The sequence below is a fragment of the Gracilinanus agilis genome, chromosome 5 (assembly GCF_016433145.1).
Source record: "Gracilinanus agilis isolate LMUSP501 chromosome 5, AgileGrace, whole genome shotgun sequence".
NCBI lineage: Eukaryota > Metazoa > Chordata > Mammalia > Didelphimorphia > Didelphidae > Gracilinanus > Gracilinanus agilis.
In genome coordinates, this window is record NC_058134.1 from 283877403 (window position 1) to 283895195 (window position 17793).

At 38.9% G+C, this 17793-nt stretch overlaps 2 protein-coding genes across 2 annotated transcripts; both read left to right on the forward strand.

Annotated features, from left to right (window-relative positions):
• Nucleotides 1-6078: 6078 nt before the first annotated feature.
• On the forward strand, nt 6079-7008 carry LOC123250495 (olfactory receptor 9-like). The gene has a single exon (XM_044679578.1). The coding sequence runs from the start codon at nt 6079-6081 to the stop codon at nt 7006-7008; it is 930 nt and encodes a 309-aa protein (XP_044535513.1).
• An 8279-nt stretch (nt 7009-15287) lies between these two features.
• On the forward strand, nt 15288-16217 carry LOC123250489 (olfactory receptor 9-like). Its single transcript, XM_044679570.1, has one exon. It carries the CDS (start codon nt 15288-15290, stop codon nt 16215-16217), a length of 930 nt encoding a protein of 309 aa, XP_044535505.1.
• Nucleotides 16218-17793: the final 1576 nt, after the last annotated feature.

Below are 17793 nucleotides of genomic sequence, written 5' to 3' on the forward strand. Positions count from 1 at the left end.
AGACTGAGTTGTGAGTATCTTTCCCAAATAACTATCAGGCACAGATTTGAAGATAAAGGTTATATTAAATAATAACAAGGAAAACTCAAAAGAGTAAATGAGGGTTTTAGGATAATGAGAGGAAACCCTGAACTGCTAAGTAGATGCTGCCCTTCCCCCTCTTCTCAAGAGGGGATGAAGCACTTAACTGAAACTGGCTCTCTTGCTATTGATAAGTATCTTACTCTCTAATCACTAAGTAATTATATAATTATATTAGTGAAGAATAGTAATAACAAACAGGCTAACCCTATGAGTAGAAACCACTGGCTTATGCTACAATGGCCACCTCAGGAGAAACCCCCAAGTCAGGAGTAGCAAGCAGAGTGTCTGCTCACATCCACTCCCACCAATTAACTGTCCTCAACCCTTCTCAACTGCCCCTCACCCAAAGTTCTCCAGGGGGTCCCCTGGAATTCTGGGTGAGGCTATCCCTGTACCTTTGCAGGGATTACATGCTTTTCATCTGCACACAACATTCTCCAGAATGGTTATATAAGTTCCCAGTTCCACCAAAAGTGTATTAGTATCCCAATGTTACCATATCCCCTGCAACATTTATCATTTTCTTTTTTGTTCATAGTAGCCACTTTGATAGGTGTGCCATTGTATTTATAGTTTTCCCAGTAGTTTTTGTCAAAGAGTGACAAAATAGTGATCCAATAGCTTAGATCTTTGAATTTATTGAACACTAAGTTATTATGATCATTAACTACTCTCTGTTGATTTCCTAATCTATTCAATTGATCCACAACTATATTTCTTAGCCAATTCAAGCTTATTTTAGTTATTATTGATTTATAGTATGAAAATTTAATATTAATTGGCACCCCTTTTTGTGGCATCCTAAATTAACTCTTTTGATCTTACAGTAAAATATTTTTCTTCTGAACATTTGAACTGCATCCCTCTGAGGCAATGAGTGGAGTCTTCCCTATCATGCAAGGAGATGCTGTATCAGTTCTGTGAAGCCATTCTAAAGACCTTATAGTGATGCCTGTTTTCTGGAAGGCCTGACTCTTGTCTGGACTTACAGTCAGAGTCTTTTAAAACAGAGTGACTTGGGAAAGGGATATCACAGCATAAACTGGCATAGGGGAAGGAAGCAGGGACTGATTTTCTTGGAATTGTGTACTGATGAGATGTGTACTCTGTTCATTAAGAGAGTCCTGACATCCATGAGTTCTAGCTGAAATCTGGCATAGCTGGCTGTGGGTGGCAGCTAGGAGAGTGCCAATAAGGGTACTCTGTCTCTGAACTGCCTAAGGAAGCATGTGAGTGCCAGATTTAGCTCAAGGCTGGTGTAGCCAGTTCTGAAGAGAATGGATGGCCACATGTGGCTCGTGCTTTTTCTTTCTCTGGCCTGTTTATTATTTAATTATAATTACATAATTATAAACTAAGATAGTCTCTAGAGAATTTTAATCATGACAATAACATTATTTAAGATCTTATATAAATAGATCTCATTCATTCATATTTTTTTCATTAATTTCCTTGTTATTCTTGACCTTTTGTTCTTCCAGGTGAATTCTCTTACTGTTTTTTTCTAGCCCTTATAAAATAATTTCTGGGTAATTGATTAGTATGGCACTGAAATGAATTTAGATAGGGTTGCCATTTTTATTATATTTGCTCAGTCTATTTATGAGCAATTTATATTTTTTCTAATTGTCTGACTTCATTTGTTTGAAAAGTGTTTTGTAATTGTTGCTGAGTTTGTTTTGGTAAGTATGCTTTGAGGAATTTATATTGTATACAATTATTTTAAAAGGAATTTCCTTTTTTTCTCTTGCTGTTAAACTTTGTTGGTGGTCAGTAGAAATGGTTATGATTTACATGGGTTTATTTTGCATCCTTTGCTAAAATTGTTAATTATTATTATTAGTTTTTTGGTTGATTCTCTAGGATTCTCTAGGTGTACCATTATATCATCTGCAAAGAGCAATAACTTTGTTACTGATTTTTTAATCAAATTAACTAGTGGCTTATCTATTTTATTTTTTTTAATAAAACTAGCTCCTTGTCTTATTGATTACTTTAGTGGTCTTCTTATTTTAATTTTATTTATCTCTACTTTGATTTTCAGAATTTCCAATTTGATATCTAATTGGGGATTTAAATTTTGTTCTTTTTTTAGTTTTTTTAGTTGCATGTCCAATTCATTGATTTCTCCTATTTCTGCTTTATTGATGTAAATATTTAGAGAAATAAATTTCCCCTTATGTTTAGCTTTGGCTTCATGCCCTAATTTTTGACATATTGTCTCCTTATTGTTGTTCTCTTTAATGAAATTACTGATTATTTCTATGATTTATTCTTTGATCCATTGATTCTTTAAGATAAGCTTATCTAGTTTCTAATTAGTTTTTTGTCTTTCTACTGCCCTTTGTTGAATGTAATTTTTATTGCTCTATGATTTAAAAAGGATATATTTAATATTTCTGATTTTCTACATTTGGTTGTGAGGTAAGTTTTTTGTGAAGGTCCCATGTACCACTGAGAAAAAGATATATATCCCTTTCTATTTCCATGCAGTTACAGAAGTCTATCATATTCAATTTATCTAAAATTTTATCTGAATTTCTTTCTTCTTCATTTTTCGGTATATTTATCTACTTCTGAGAAGGGAAGTTTAAGGTTCCTCACTAGTAACTTCTACTGTCTATTTCCTCCTATGAATCATATGACTTCTCCTTTAGGAATTTGGATGCTCTGCCACTGGGTGCATATATATTTGGTATTGATATTGTTTCACTGTTTATGGTGCCTTTATCAAGATGTAATTTCCTAATGAGGGTATGCCCTTCTATTGGGGGAATGGCTGAAATTGTGGTATGTGCTGGTGATGGAATACTACTGTGCTCAAAGGAATAATAAACTGGAGGAATTAGAAGTGAACTGGAAAGACCTCCAGGAATTGATGCAGAGTGAAAGGAGCAGAGCCAGAAGAACATTGTACACAGAGACCAACACACTGTGGTAAAATCGAATGTAATGGACTTCTGTACTAGCAGCAAGGCAATGACCCAGGACAATTCTGAGGGACTTATGGAGAGGAATGCTACCCACGTTCAGAGGAAGAACTGCAGGAGTGGAAACACAGAAGAAAAACAACTGCTTGAACACATGGGTTGAAGCGGACATGACTGGGAATGTAGACTTGAATGCAACTATCAACAATTTGGAAATAGGTCTTGATCGATGACACATGTTAAAACCAGTGGAAATGTGCATCGGCTATGAGGGGGAGGAGGTTGGGGGGTGAAGGGGAAAGTAAGAACATGAATCATGTAACCATGATAATGTTTCTAAAAAATAAAAATTATTTAAAAATGCAAAAAAAAACCCATTCAGTGCTTGTTTTACATTCAACAAATATTAAGAATTGACTACTTATAAGACACCATTCTAGGTGCTGGGCAAATAAAGGAAAAAATAAAAATATTAAAAAAAATGTAATTTCCTTCCTTATCTCTTTTGATTAGATCAACTTATACTTTTGCTTTGTCCGAGATCGTGATTGCTATCACTACTCTTTCACATTTTGGCTAAAGCATGATAGATTCCATTTCAGCTTCTTGCTTTTACTCTGGGTGTGTCTCCCTGTTTCCAATGTGTTTCTCGTAGACAACATATTATAGGATCTTAATTTTTAATCCACAGTGCTGTTCTTTTTTGTTTTATGGGTGGGTTTATATAATTCACATCACCAGTTATGGTGACTAATTGTATGTTTCCCTGTATCTCATTTTCCCTCTGTTTGCCCTTCTCTCTCTCATTTAGCCTTTCCCTGTTCACTAATGTTTTGCTTTTGACTAGTCAGTCCTTCCCTAGTTTGCCCTCATTTTTAAAATTTCCTCCCCTTTTCTCATTCTCCTTTCCCTTGTTCTTCCCTATAGGACAAGGTAGCTTTCTATAGCTGACTAAGTATAAGCGTTATTTCCACTTTAAGTTAATTCTGATGAGAGTAAAGAGGGTGGTTATGAGAAAGGTGCTTTGTTAACTTTAAAGTGACACCTATAGCTGTCTCTAAACCTATATACACACACACTCAGACATATATTTACTTATATGTCTCATAATAAATATTTTGGGATATGGAATGGAGAGGCAGTTGATCATGGAATCCCTGTTCAATTAAGTCTACCCTAACCCACATGATGAAATTTCAGAATGTAAGGAGCAGACAATCAATCAACAAAGCATTTTTTATTCAAGGAGATTTTATTTTCTCAATTAAATGTATAACAATTTTTCATATATGTTTTATGAAATTATATGACCCAAATTGTCTCTTTCCATACCTTCTCTCTCCCCTCCTTGAGGTGGTCAGCACTTACGAACTGGGTTTTACATGTACAATGAAGTATTAAAATATGCCCCTTTCAGGTTTTGAGAGGTTGCATTCATTGAGTGGCTCACCCTTAGAGTGACCTATTAACTGATTATAAAGGGTATGAAACTTGAAGTGGTCTAATGGATCATCCTTTTCAGAGTGTTTGTTGGACCTATGAAAAAGAAGTTTAAAGAAACTTTCATCTGTCTCTCTTTTAGGAGGGGGAAGAAATACCTCAGACATGTTAAGGGAATGCTGTGTTCTTGGCATAACTAAGGAAAAGGACTCATCTTTGCTAATCCAGATGATAACTAGAGGGAAGAATCTAGTTCACAAGGGAATATTAATAATCTCTTTAGTTCTTGCATTGCCCAGTTACAGTTATTGTTCTTGTCCTAATACTTTGCTCCCCTGCCAATTTGTTGTTATTTATTGTAGCTGCACTTGTTAACTGTTTTGGCAGGAGAGGCCCCCTCTGCTACTTCTGATGGCACCTCCCTCTTTCCATGAAGTTTTTTTAAATGAACTCCACTTTCTTAAGAGCAATGTGGGATTGTTTCTTCATCCCTTTGTATCAAGATAAGAAGGCTGGCTTGTCAATTAGATTGTGGCTACTTCAGTCATTGTGAGTGTTAAGTGCCTAAGGACTAAAGAGAGGAAGACTAAGGGATTTTCATTTTGACCCAGCAGGCACACATTTCCAAAATTAATATATTCTTGCTATCCTCCAACAGCATCTATTCTAAACTCACTGGATAACACTGGGCATGGTTTTACTTTTATCTGGACCTTCATTTGTCCATAGACTTGAGATTCTCTCTCCATACTCTAATTTTTTTTTGCTAGAGTTTGGGTGGCAAAGATGAGCCTGAGGTGTCTCCTGACCAGTTCTCTGTACCTACATTGCAGTGGGTTCAGGGAATAGAAAGAGCTGGGCATCCACTGTTCACTTGTCCTTAGGGAGGTTAAAACTTCTCACTCCCTTCTTCCCTATAGATTACAGCCTGATCCCTTGTTCCCTGCTCTGGGGATCAAGTTCCTCATAGTCTTTGGCTCAAGGATAGCAAATCAGAGAACCACATAGGAATTGCTTCTAGAAGCTGTTATCTCTAATAAGGGTTCTGGGAGGTACACCCATGGGTAATGTGGCTCATATTGGGAGGTTAAAATTTCACCTCATCCTTTCTCTTTTTCTTCTCTCTCAGTCTGCCTCAAAGTATTCTATTTCTCTTTAGCTCTTTCCTCACTCTTTTATCTCTTCTTTCTCTTCTCTTCTGTCTCTTTAATTTCTTTTCACTCATGTCCTATTTCTCCTCTCTCTTTTCCCTCTTCCATCTCTCTGTCTTGTCTTTCTCTCTCAACAGATATTTCTATGTCTGCCTATATCTGTTCACAGGTTCAGTTGTCTTTAATTTTGAAAGACTGAGATTTCTTATAGAACCTAGGGCTCTGTGAGGTGGAAGGGACTACACTGATACTACATACAACAACTTTCTGATAAGTTAGAAAATCATTTTTGTTATAGTTTTCCCAGAAAGGACATTCTCACATCCCACTGCTTATCCACCACAATCCCACACTTTGGATTTTCTTATCTCACTTTGGTGTCCCTTACTATAGCACTTTGTTTCTTTTTTTCTCTTCTTTGGGACTATTAACAATTCTCCTTTGGTCCTTTCTCTAGATCCAGACTCAGGGTCATGGATGATGATAATGGGACAGCAGTGACTGAATTTATTTTGTTGGGATTCTCATATTTAGGGGCTTATAAGCTGGCTCTCTTTTGGGGAGTGATCTTTATTTACCTGGTCACCCTTTTGGGCAACTCCCTGATCATCACCCTTACCCTGCTTGACTCAGCCCTGAGCACTCCAATGTACTTCTTCCTCAGACACCTCTCTATTATAGAGATACTCTACACTACTACTATTATTCCTAGGATGCTGAGGGATCTCCTCTCCTCATATCCTGCCATCTCTCCAGCCAGCTGTTTTACCCAGATGTATTTCTTTGCCCTCTTTGGCGTTGCTGAATGTTGTCTGCTCTCTGCCATGGCTTATGACCGTTATGCTGCCATTTGCCGGCCCCTGCACTATGCCACATTGATGAACAGACAGGTATGTGTGGGTATGGTGGGTGCTTCCTATCTAATGGGGATCACCTCATGTACCACTGATGCTCTGCTCATCTTTACTTTGCCTTTCCATGGCCCCAACATTGTTCATCACTTTCTTTGTGACATTTTACCTGTTGTGAGACTGGCAAGTGCAGCCACATTCTGGGCTGAGCTTGGAAATTTTCTCATCTCTCTGTTCTTTATAATTACTCCCTTTGTACTGATCCTGTTTTCCTATGTCCGCATCCTCATTACCATCCTTGGGTTAGCTTCTGCTCAAGGACGCCAAAAAGTCTTCTCTACTTGCTCTTCCCACCTTTTGGTTGTCCTCCTCTTCTATGGGACTGCTTCTATCGCCTACATGAGACCGGGAGTAAATGCTACCCAGGACATGGATCAAATCATCTCCCTTTTCTACACAGTTGTAACACCCATGCTCAACCCTTTTATCTATACTCTGAGGAACAAAGAGGTGATGGGAGCCCTGAGGCGAAAGCTAACAAAATCTCTTTGAAATTCTCAACTGGCCCAGTGGTTTCCTTGGCTTCCTTTTTGGTGAGTTCAGATATGCTTCCTGATCTATTTTTTGAAATTAAATTTATATTTTTTAAATATGAAACATTTTTATTTTCCATATTGCTGTTTTAGAAAAACAAAACCCTTGTACGAAACATGGATAATAAAAATTTCCTTTATTATTAGTATTGTTTTCCTACAAATTTCTGCATCAGATTTGTCCCAAAATGTGTGTCCCATTTTGCATGTTTAGTGTTCTTCATCATCAAGAACTTATCTTTGTAACAGAAGCAGGGTGTGGTCTTGATCTTTTGCACAATGGGGAGATTCCTGGGGAATTATGGTTGAAATGGGCCTGGTCTTTCAGAAGGACATCATTCCTTTTCTGAAAGTCTGAAGGATCTCCCTGTCAGGTTTTTGCCTAAGATCTTGATCTAGTACCTGTTTTCAGCTTTTTGCTTAAAGTGGAGGCTGCATGAACACTTTTGGAAGGATATTCAGGTATTGGTTGGACTAGGAAGCTAGTGTCTAAGGGACATTAACACATATTGAAGTCTCCAAGATTAAGGGCAATGTTTGGCATGGAGAAGAGCTCTGTGAGCTGGATACTGACCTCCTTAAGATTAACATTAACACTGCGATTTGGTGATATTATTTGTGGGTGTCAAGTATATGTGTGTGCTGAGTCTAGTGCTGCAGTGTGAGAGGAATCCAACTGAATTAAGGGACACAGATGTGAATGATTTGGTGTGATTATTATGCACAAGTTTTGACACACTTTAGGCCCCATTGACTGCAGACTTGTATAACCTTTAATTGGAACCCTTCCCTTTCTCTGTAGTAAGACATTCCATTGGCCCTCTTCAGTGGTTTTAACTAATAGTTTTTAAGTACAGAGAACTCCCAGATAAAAAAGCTCTATAACGTGTCAAGTTAACCAGGGGTAGGGAGAATTCTGATCCATTCATTAAGTGCTTACTCTGTGGAAGACATTGTCCAAGGTGCTGAGGACATAGAGAGAAAAAAAAGTAACATTCTCTTTGAACAAACCCAAATTTCACTAGAGGATTTGCAGAATTTTACTCTATCTAAATTAGGAAGTGAGGCTTCTTTAGATCTCCCTTGCTTATAGCTGCTTCTGTCTTATTCCTCTGATATCCATGTTCACCATAAAATCAATATTCCTGGCTGGGATTGTGTCATATTTTCTTTTGTGTCCCTAGCATTTCTCACACTTTATGTTATGTGGTATTTAATAATTACTTACAGTTTCAGGAACGATGATCCTGGGAAAGGTACAGAGGACTAAAATCTCCCATCTTTGTTCCAGGGATGATTAATAAGAGCAGCAATATCCTAAGTAAACCTTGAGTAAGCTGATTCATCCAGGCCTGGATTAAAGAAAAAGATGACCAGAAGCTAAAAGCCCTGGAAGAGGAAATAGTCCCTAATTTTTCAGCCCAAGGAGGTCTCCCAAGGTCGACTGAGAAAACTCCATCAGTAGAGTGGAGCAATAGCATGACCAGAGTTCTTCCCAGAGGGCACAGGATCCCAGAAGAGGCAGGATCCTGATCTTGGGAGCATGAGAGGGGAAAGAAGATTATCCATTATCCTGATTAGTGACAGTTACCCACAGAGCTGTGACTTTGTTCTGGGAATTCAATAAGGGTGGCCTAAGAAGTAATTAAGTAGAAATCTTGTGTTTAGGAAAATGAGAGAAAGAGAAATACATCAGGAGAAATGAGGAGAAACAGGAGAGAACTTACTGTCTCACATAATAGGGGACGGGAATTGAAGAGTGGAGGAAACATGGAGGAAGGGATGGAGCAATGTGCAACATCAACCTCACTTTTATCTAGAATGAATAAAACAATGTTTAACACAGTAATACACATACACACAAATATATATTAAATTCAGCAGAGAAATATCATTATAGCAGTTTGCAGGGCAGTTTAGAGAAAGAGTAGGGACAAAATTTAATGTCAGAGTTGCATCATGAAGGGGGGAATAAGAGGAAAGAATAAATATCTTAGGAGGACACTGGATAAGGGGAAGAGATGAAGAGCAGTGGAGCAGAGAGATCCTTATCATTACTGATCACGAAGTATTAAGAAAACTTCTTTACTACCTTCTTTATGTGTATATATTTATAGCCCTTACTTTCTAGTATCACCTCTAAGATAGAAGTTCAAAGGCAAGACAAATGGCATAAAGTGACTTGCCCACAGTCACATAGCTAGGAAGTGTCTAAGGCCAGATTTGAACTCAAGGTCCTCGACTCCAAGTTTGACTTACTATCCTCCATGCCACATAGCTTCCACTTATCATCTTCTTTGTAAAGACAGGGAGTGGGGCAAGGAAAATTTAAAAAAAGAGAATGGGGGGGGGCAGCTGGGTAGCTCAGTGGATTGAGAGCCAGGCCTAGAGACAGGAGGTCCTAGGTTCAAATCCGGCCTCAGACACTTCCCAGCTGTGTGACCCTGGGCAAGTCACTTGACCCCCATTGCCCACCCTTACCAATCTTTCACCTATAAGTCAATACACAGAAGTTAAGGGTTTAAAATTAAAAAAAAAAAGAGAGAGAATAGGGTAGAGGGAAATATGTAATTGATGATTATAGGCACAAATATGAAAGAAATGGAGTCACTCAGGAAATGAAAGAAGATAACAGCGTAGTTTAGAAAGCAGAGTCCAACAAGTTATTTAGAAGAAAAAATCATCTCAGTTAGGATAATAATAAGAGACTGGGGCAAAATTTAATTCTGCTTGCATGAACTAAAAATAAGTAGGGCTAATAATCATGATTTCAGAGGTGACAACAAATAAAAATAGGCAAGATTAAAAGAAATAAACAGGGAAACTTCATTATGCTTAAATTTACCATGAATAATGAAGCAAAGGGCAGCTCAGTGGACAGAGAACCTGGTCTGGAGACAGGATATCCTGGGTTTAAACCTGGCCTCAGACACTTCCTAGATGTGTGATCCTGGGCAAGTCACCTAAGCTCAACTGCCTAACCCTTACCACTCTTCTGCCTTAGAACCAATACTTATAATTGATTCTCAGATGGAAGGTAAGGGTTTAAAAAATATCAATAGTATCTGATGGGACACTCATAGGCAACTAGATGGTTTAATGAGTAGAGTGCTAGACTTGGATTTAGGAAGACCTGATTTCAAATCCAGCCTAAACAAAGTCTAAATATTTGCTGTGTTCCTAGGCTAGTCACTCATTCTCTATCTATCTTTGTTTCCTTTGTTTTAAAGTGGGACCAAATAATAACAAGCATACCTCTGAGAGATTGTTAGTTTGATTCCAGATCATCTCAAAAAAGCAAGTCACAGGAATTTTTTGATTTCCCAATGCATATAAAAATATGTTTACAGTGTATTGTAGTCTATTAAGTGTGCAATTGTAATATGTCTAAAAAAAGAAAATTAATGCATATATTTTAATTAAACATAATTTATTAGTAAAAAAAATCCTAATCCTGATTTGAGTTTTCAGTGAGTTGTAAACATTTTGCTGGTGGAGGGTCTTGCCTCTGGGTTGATGACTATAGGCTGATCAGGGTGGTGGTTGCTGAAGGTTGGAGTGGTAGTGGCAATTTCTTAAAGTAAGACAACAATGGGGTAGCTAGGTGGCTCAGTGGATAGGGACGGGATATATTGGGTTCAAATCTGGCCTCAAACAATTCTTAGTTATTTGACTCTGGACAAGTCATTTAACTTTGATTGCCTAGCCCGTTTCCCATTCTGCCTTGGAAATAATACTTAATGTTAAAAAAAAAAGACAGCTATGAAGTTCACTGCATTGATTGACTCTTCCTTCCTTCCTTTTTTTTGTTTAAATATTTAATTTAGAATATTTTCCCATGGTTACATGATTCACATTCTTTCCCTCCTTCCTCCCTCCTCTCTCCTGGAGTTGATGAGCAATTCCAGTGGGTTTTACATGTATCATTTATCAAAACCTATTTCCCATATTATCAATATTTGCAATAGAGTGATCATTTAAAGTCAATATTCCCAATCACATTCCCCTCAAACCATGTGGTTAATCATATGTTCTTCTGTGTTTTTACTCCCACAGTTCTTTCTCTGGATGTGGATAGACTTCTTTTTCATAAGTCCCTCAAAGACCATTATATTCAATTGTGCCACCATGTATCAGTCTCTGTGTACAATGTTCTCCTGGCTCTGCTCTTCTGCCTCTGCATCAATTCCTGGAGGTCGTTCAGTTCACATGGAATTCCTCCAGTTCTTTATTCCTTTTAGCACAATAATATTCCATCACCATCAGATACTGCAATTTGTTCAGCCATTCTCCAATCGAAGGGCATCCCCTTACTTTCCAGTTTTTTGCCACCACAAAGAATGTGGCTATGAATATTTTTGTACGTGTATTTTCCCTTATTATCTCGTTGGGGTATAAACCCAGCAGTGGTATGGCTGGATCAAAGGGCAGACAGTCTTTTAGCGTCCTTTGGGCATAGTTCCAAATTGCCTTCCAGAATGGTTGGATCAATTCACAACTTAATTTTGCTACATCTCCTCCAAAATTTATTATTTTTCTTTGCTGTCATATTAGTCAATCTGTTATGTGTGAGGTGTTACCTCAGAGTTGTTTTGATGTGCATTTCTCTAATTATAAAAGATTTAGAACACTTTTTCATGTGCTTATTGATAATTTTGATTTCTTTATCTGAAAACTGTCTATTCATGTCCCTTGTCCATTTATCAGTTGGGGAATGGCTTGATTTTTTGTACAATTCATTTAGCTCCTTATAAATTTGAGTAATTAGATCTTTGTCAGAGGTTTTTTTACAAGATTTTTTCCCAATTTGTTGCTTCCCTTCTAATTTTGGTTGCATTGGTTTTGTTTGTACAAAACCTTTTTAATTTAAGGTAATCAAAATTATTCATTTTATATTTTGTAATATTCTCTATCTCTTGCTTGGTCTTAAAATCTTTTCTTTCCCATAGATCCCCAAAGTAAACACTTCTATGAATATGTTAGATTCACCTAATTTACTTATAGTTTCCTTCCTTACATATTCAAGTCATTCACCCATTCTGAATTTATTTTGGTATAAGGTGTGAGATGTTGATCTAAACCTAATCTCTCCCATCCTATTTTCTAATTTTCCCAGCAGTTTTTGTCAAATAGTGGGTTTTTCTCTCCAAAGCTGGGATCTTTGGGTTGATTGTACTCTATCTTGCTTATGTCATTTACCTCAAGTCTATTCCACTGATCCTCCCTTCTGACTCATAACCAGTACCATATTGTTTTGTTTGTTTGTTTGTTTTTTAAACCCTTGTACTTCGGTATATTGTCTCATAGGTGGAAGATTGGTAAGGGTGGGCAATGGGGGTCAAGTGACTTGCCCAGGGTCATACAGCTGGGAAGTGGCTGAGGCCAGGTTTTGAACCTAGGACCTCCTGTCTCTAGGCCTGACTCTCACTCCACTGAACTACCCAGCTGCCCAGTACCATATTGTTTTGATGACCACTGCTTTATAGTACAGTTTAAGATCTGGTACTGCTAGGCTCCCCTCCACATTTTTTTCATTATTTCCCTTGATATTTTTGATTTTTTGTTCTTCCAAATGAACTTTGTTATAATTTTTTCTAATTCAGTAAAAAGTTTCTTGGTAGTTTGATAGGTATGGCACTGATTAAGTAAATTAATTTGGGTAGGATTGTCATTTTTATTATGTATTTTTATATTCTTAAGAGCAATGTGGGTTACAGTTTCCCCCCTTTGCATCAAGGAAGGTTTGTTTGTCAGTTAGATCTGGTTGCTTCCATCTGTGTGTTAAGTGCTGTAATGGTGGGACACCAGGGATGTTAACTGTTATTATTAAAATGTAATCTAAATGGTTTGTGGGTTCACACTGGGTTGAAGGAAAGACAGGACCAACCAGGATAGGGAGACCAGGGTTTACTGCCAAGCTGTTAACTGTCACAGGAATGACAATTAGGCCAGTCACTCAGCTCACCTAGGCTAGGGCCTATAGAACCAGCAGGCAGAAGATAAAAGTTTATAACAGCTTAATTGAGGGAAACAAAATAAAAGATGGGAATAGGGGATTCTATACTTACAACCTAAGGGCAAACCACAGGGGGCAGGGAAGGACTTGACTACACTATTCTATTGACCTAAGCCAGGTAGGGCCCAAAGGAAGCAGTACTGAAGTCACAGGGAAAGCTCCTCCAAACCTGGTTCCAGCCAGGTTTGGTCAGCTCAGCTAAAGGGCCTGAGGATGGCTTTCAATTAGGGTCTCTCGGTAAATTCAAGGATGATCACAGGATGCCAAGAGCCAACCCCACCAGGTGATCCAAGGTACCCAGGTAGGGAGAGTGAGTTTGAAATGCTGCCCACCAGATCACAAACCACTTTCCCACTTGGTGCTGCTCTGCAGGTCTGTTGTCCACTGCTGAAAGCCTTCACCTCTCAGGATCCCAGGGAATCTGGATGCAGTTTTTCCCTAACTCTGAGATCTCCCAGGGTTAGCAACAGTTATGTCCCCAACCACTAATGGAGTCTCTCTCAGAGCACAAGCCCCACTTCCTGCTCCTTCATTCCATCTTGGAATCTTCCAGCCCTTCCTGCTAGGTCCAACACTAATACTAAATTAATTGCTAAATAACCCTCACAATAGTGCCTAAGGGCTGAGGGGAGGAAAACTGGGTGATTTCCACTATGACCAGCAGCCATGCAAATTCTGAATCCATAGCTCCTTAGCATCCTGTATGGGCATCTACTCTAGACTCACTGGGAATGGATTTGCTTCTTTCTGGACCTCCATTTCACCACAGACTTGAGATATTCTCTCCAGATTCTAATCTTTTTGGTGGAGTTTGGGGTTACAGAGATGAATGTGGGATATGTCTTGTTTCAGGATTCTGTACCTACCTTGCAGGGAATTCCAGGAGTGGAAGTAATTGAGTATTTACTATTCATTTTTCCTTAGACATGACAGGCCCTGTTAATATTAAAATTTTCTGGAGACTCTATCTTAATGGATAGTTATTCATTAAATAAGTTAAAAGAGAGGATTGGTGAAAGAAAAGGCAGCAGCCATATGGGACTGACTATTTGTTCCCTTTGCAAGCTTCTTCCCTTATTCAGCATTTGCTGAGCTCATGTTTACCAAGTCACCTCATCTCACCATGATTCCAGTGCCAAAGAGCCAGCTATGTGGTGTGCCAGTGTGTTCTCCTAGCCACCCAGACTCTCAATGGTTCCAGGCAAAAGAGGCCTATTTCCTTTCTGGACCCAAACTTCTACCTTTGAGTGACATCACTTTTCTGAGTCCTCTGATTTGTGGACTTGACTTCTGTCCAGATCAGAGGCCAGTGTTTCGGACTACCATGTGGGACAAGAGGCAAGAGTCTTTTGGGTGCCAGGGAACCATGAGGCTTCTGGTGTCCTCCCAGAGTGATCTTAGGGTACTAAGGACTAGTGTTAAATTCATACAGCCCTAAGGGCAAAATTTCTTTTTTCATTTTCTTGATACCTCTTGATTATAGCCCGATCTTTTCTCCTCCTCCCTGCTTTGGGGATCAGGCTCCCAATGGGCTGTGGCTCAGGGTTAGTAAATCAAAGAGCCACATGGGAATGGCTTTTAGATCTTGTTTCCTCTAATAAGGGTTCTGGGAGAGACTCTAATGGGTGATGGGGATAATATGTGAATGTTAAAATTTCCACCCATCCTTTCTGCTTTTCTTCTGTGTCTCATTCTATCTTCCTCAAAGCGTTTCACTGTTTCTTCTTTGCTCTCTCCTCACTCCTCTCTCTCTCTCTTTCTCTCTTTCTCTTTCTCTCTCCTGTCTCCCTATTCTCTTCTTTTCTCTCATGTTTTCTCTCTCTCCTCTCTTTTTCTCTTGTCTGTCTTGTCTTTTTTCTTCTCTCACTATTTTTTATGTCTGTCTACATGTGTTCACATCTTCAGTTGTCTTTAATATTAAAAGATGAGTTTTCCCCCTAAAACTCAGGTTTCTGTGAGGCGAAAGAGACCACGTTGACATTATGCATAGTAACCTGTTTCCAGGCAAGATTACATTTTACTTCTGATAAATTAAAAAATCATTTTTGTTATAGATTTATCAGAAAGGACTTTCTCACATCCCACTGCTTAGCACCTCACACTTGGGTTTTTTTTGTGTAGCCTGGCACTTTCTTACCATAGCAGTTTGTCTATTTTTTACTCTTCTTTGAGACTATTAACAACTCTTCCTTAGTCTTGTCCTCAGTGCCAAACTTAGTGATATGGATGATGATAATGGGACATCAGTAAATGAATTCATTTTGTTGGGATTCTCAGATTTGAGAGGTTATAAGCTCCCCCTCTTTTGGGGAGTGCTCTTTGTCTACCTGGTCACCCTATGTGGAAATTCCCTGATCATCACCCTTACCCTGCTTGACTCAGCCCTTAACACACCCATGTACTTCTTTCTCAGACATCTCTCTGTAATAGAGATTCTCTATACTACCACTATTGTGCCTAGGATGCTGAGGGATCTCCTCTTCTCACATCCTGTCATCTCTCCTGTTGGCTGCTTCACCCAGATGTATTTCTTTGCCCTCTTTGGCATTGCTGAATGCTGTCTGCTTGCTGCCATGGCTTATGACCGTTTTGCTGCCATTTGCCGGCCCCTGCACTATGCCACATTAATGAACAGACAGGTATGTGTGGGTATGGTGGGTGCTTCCTATCTAATGGGCATCACCACAGGAACCACCCACTCCATCTTCATCTTTACCTTGCCCTTCCGTGGCACCAATATTGTTCACCACTTTCTATGTGACATTTTACCAGTTTTGAGGCTGGCAAGAGGAGACACATTCTGGGCTGAGGTTGAGAATCTTGTCCTCACTCTGCTTTTTATCATTGCTCCCTTTGCATTGATTGTGTTTTCGTATGTCCGCATCCTCATTACAATCCTTGGTTTAGCCTCTGCTCAGGGATGTCAAAAAGTCTTCTCTACTTGCTCTTCCCACCTACTGGTTGTCCTCCTCTTCTATGGAACTGCTTCCATTGCCTACATGAGACCTGGAGCCAATACTACACAGGACATGGACCAAATCATCTCCCTTTTCTACACAGTTGTAACCCCCATGCTCAATCCTTTTATCTATACTCTGAGGAACAAGGAGGTGATGGGAGCCCTGAGGCGAAAGCTAACAAAACACCTTTGAAGTCCTTGACTGGTTCAGTTGTTTTTGGCTTCCTTTTGGTGAGTTGAAAGATGCTTCCTGATTTATTTTTTGAAATTAAATTTTATATCTTTAAAATGTCAAATATTTTTCTGTTCTTCTACCTTGCTGCTCTAGAAAAAGAAACCCTTGTAGTAAACATGGATAGTAAAAGAAAACATATTCCTCTATTGGTTTTGTCCAAAAATGTGTCTCATTCTTTATGTTTTGTTTTCACCATCAGGACTTGATCTTCATAATAGAAGCGGGGGTTTAGGAGAGTATACAATCCTGAACCCCTGGATATTTTGTAAAGTGGGGTGATTACTGGGGGGATTATGATTGAGAGGGTCCTGTTTCTTCAGAAGGACATTCTTCCCTTTATGAAGACCTCAGGAATCTCTCTGTCAGTTTTCTTTCTAAGATCCTGATCTGGTACCTGTTTTTTGGTTTGTGTTTCAAGTAGAGGCTGGATGATCACTTCAGGTATGGGTTGGACTAGGTGGACTAGGAAGGTATTATGTGAGGGACAAAAACAAGAATATTGAAGTCTAAGCATAATGGCAGTGGTTGGATTGGAGAAGGAGACTGTGAGCTGAACATTGATCCTCTAACACTGAGATTCTATGGTATCATTTTAGGGGGTCAAGGATGTGTGTGTGCTGAGTCTAGTGCTACAGTGTGAGAGGGATTTAGGGGCAGAAATGTGAATGAATTAGTGTGAATATGATATATACCAGCTCTGATAAAGCTACATGAGACACCACTGCCTGTGGACTTGGGATCCCTCCCTGTACTATAAGCTAGAAATGAAGCCCTTGCCTCTCTCTGTGGTAAGGTATTCAATTGTCTGTCTTCAGTGCCAGTAATGGCAGTACTTTAGGGGTGAGAACTTTCAGAGAATAAACTTTATGAAAGTGTGAAGTGGATAGAGGAAGGTGGATTCAGATCAGTTTAAGAAGCATTCATTAAGTGCCAACATAATGGGCAAAGTGCTGAGGAAATGATGTTTTATTGGAGGAGGTACAGAATTTGATTTTATTTAAATTAGGAGGTGTCTTATTTATATCTTTCTCCTATTTATGGCTTTTTCTTTCTTACTCCTCTGACATCCATGAAATCAATATTCCTTTCCCAGATCTGTTTACCACCTAATCACCATCTGAGGTTGCGCTTCTCCTGAGATCCCTTTGCAATCATGAACTCTATGTGATTCTGAGTCCTACTCTAAGCTTGGATAGATTTACAGCTGATTTAGTTCCTTTGGTTTGGGATCGCTGATCCAAACCAGTCTCTTTATCTAATTCATTTTGCCCTATCTAAATATATCACACTATTTATTTTTATTTTAGTTCTTTTTTTTTTTTAAACTCTTAACTTCTGTGTATTGGCTCCTTGGTGGAAGAGTGGTAAGGGTGGGCAATGAGGGTCAAGTGACTTGCCCAGGGTCACATAGCTGGGAAGTGTCTGAGGCCGGATTTGAACCTAGGACCTCCCATCTCTAGGCCTGACTCTCAGTCCACTGAGCTACCCAGCTGCCCCTATATCACACTATTTAGAGATTCTGGTTGTAGATACT

Bases quoted from the DNA above. Each gene is read 5' to 3' on its own strand.
- LOC123250495 (XM_044679578.1), top strand. From the start codon at position 6,079: ATGGATGATGATAATGGGACAGCAGTGACTGAATTTATTTTGTTGGGA.
- LOC123250489 (XM_044679570.1), top strand. From the start codon at position 15,288: ATGGATGATGATAATGGGACATCAGTAAATGAATTCATTTTGTTGGGA.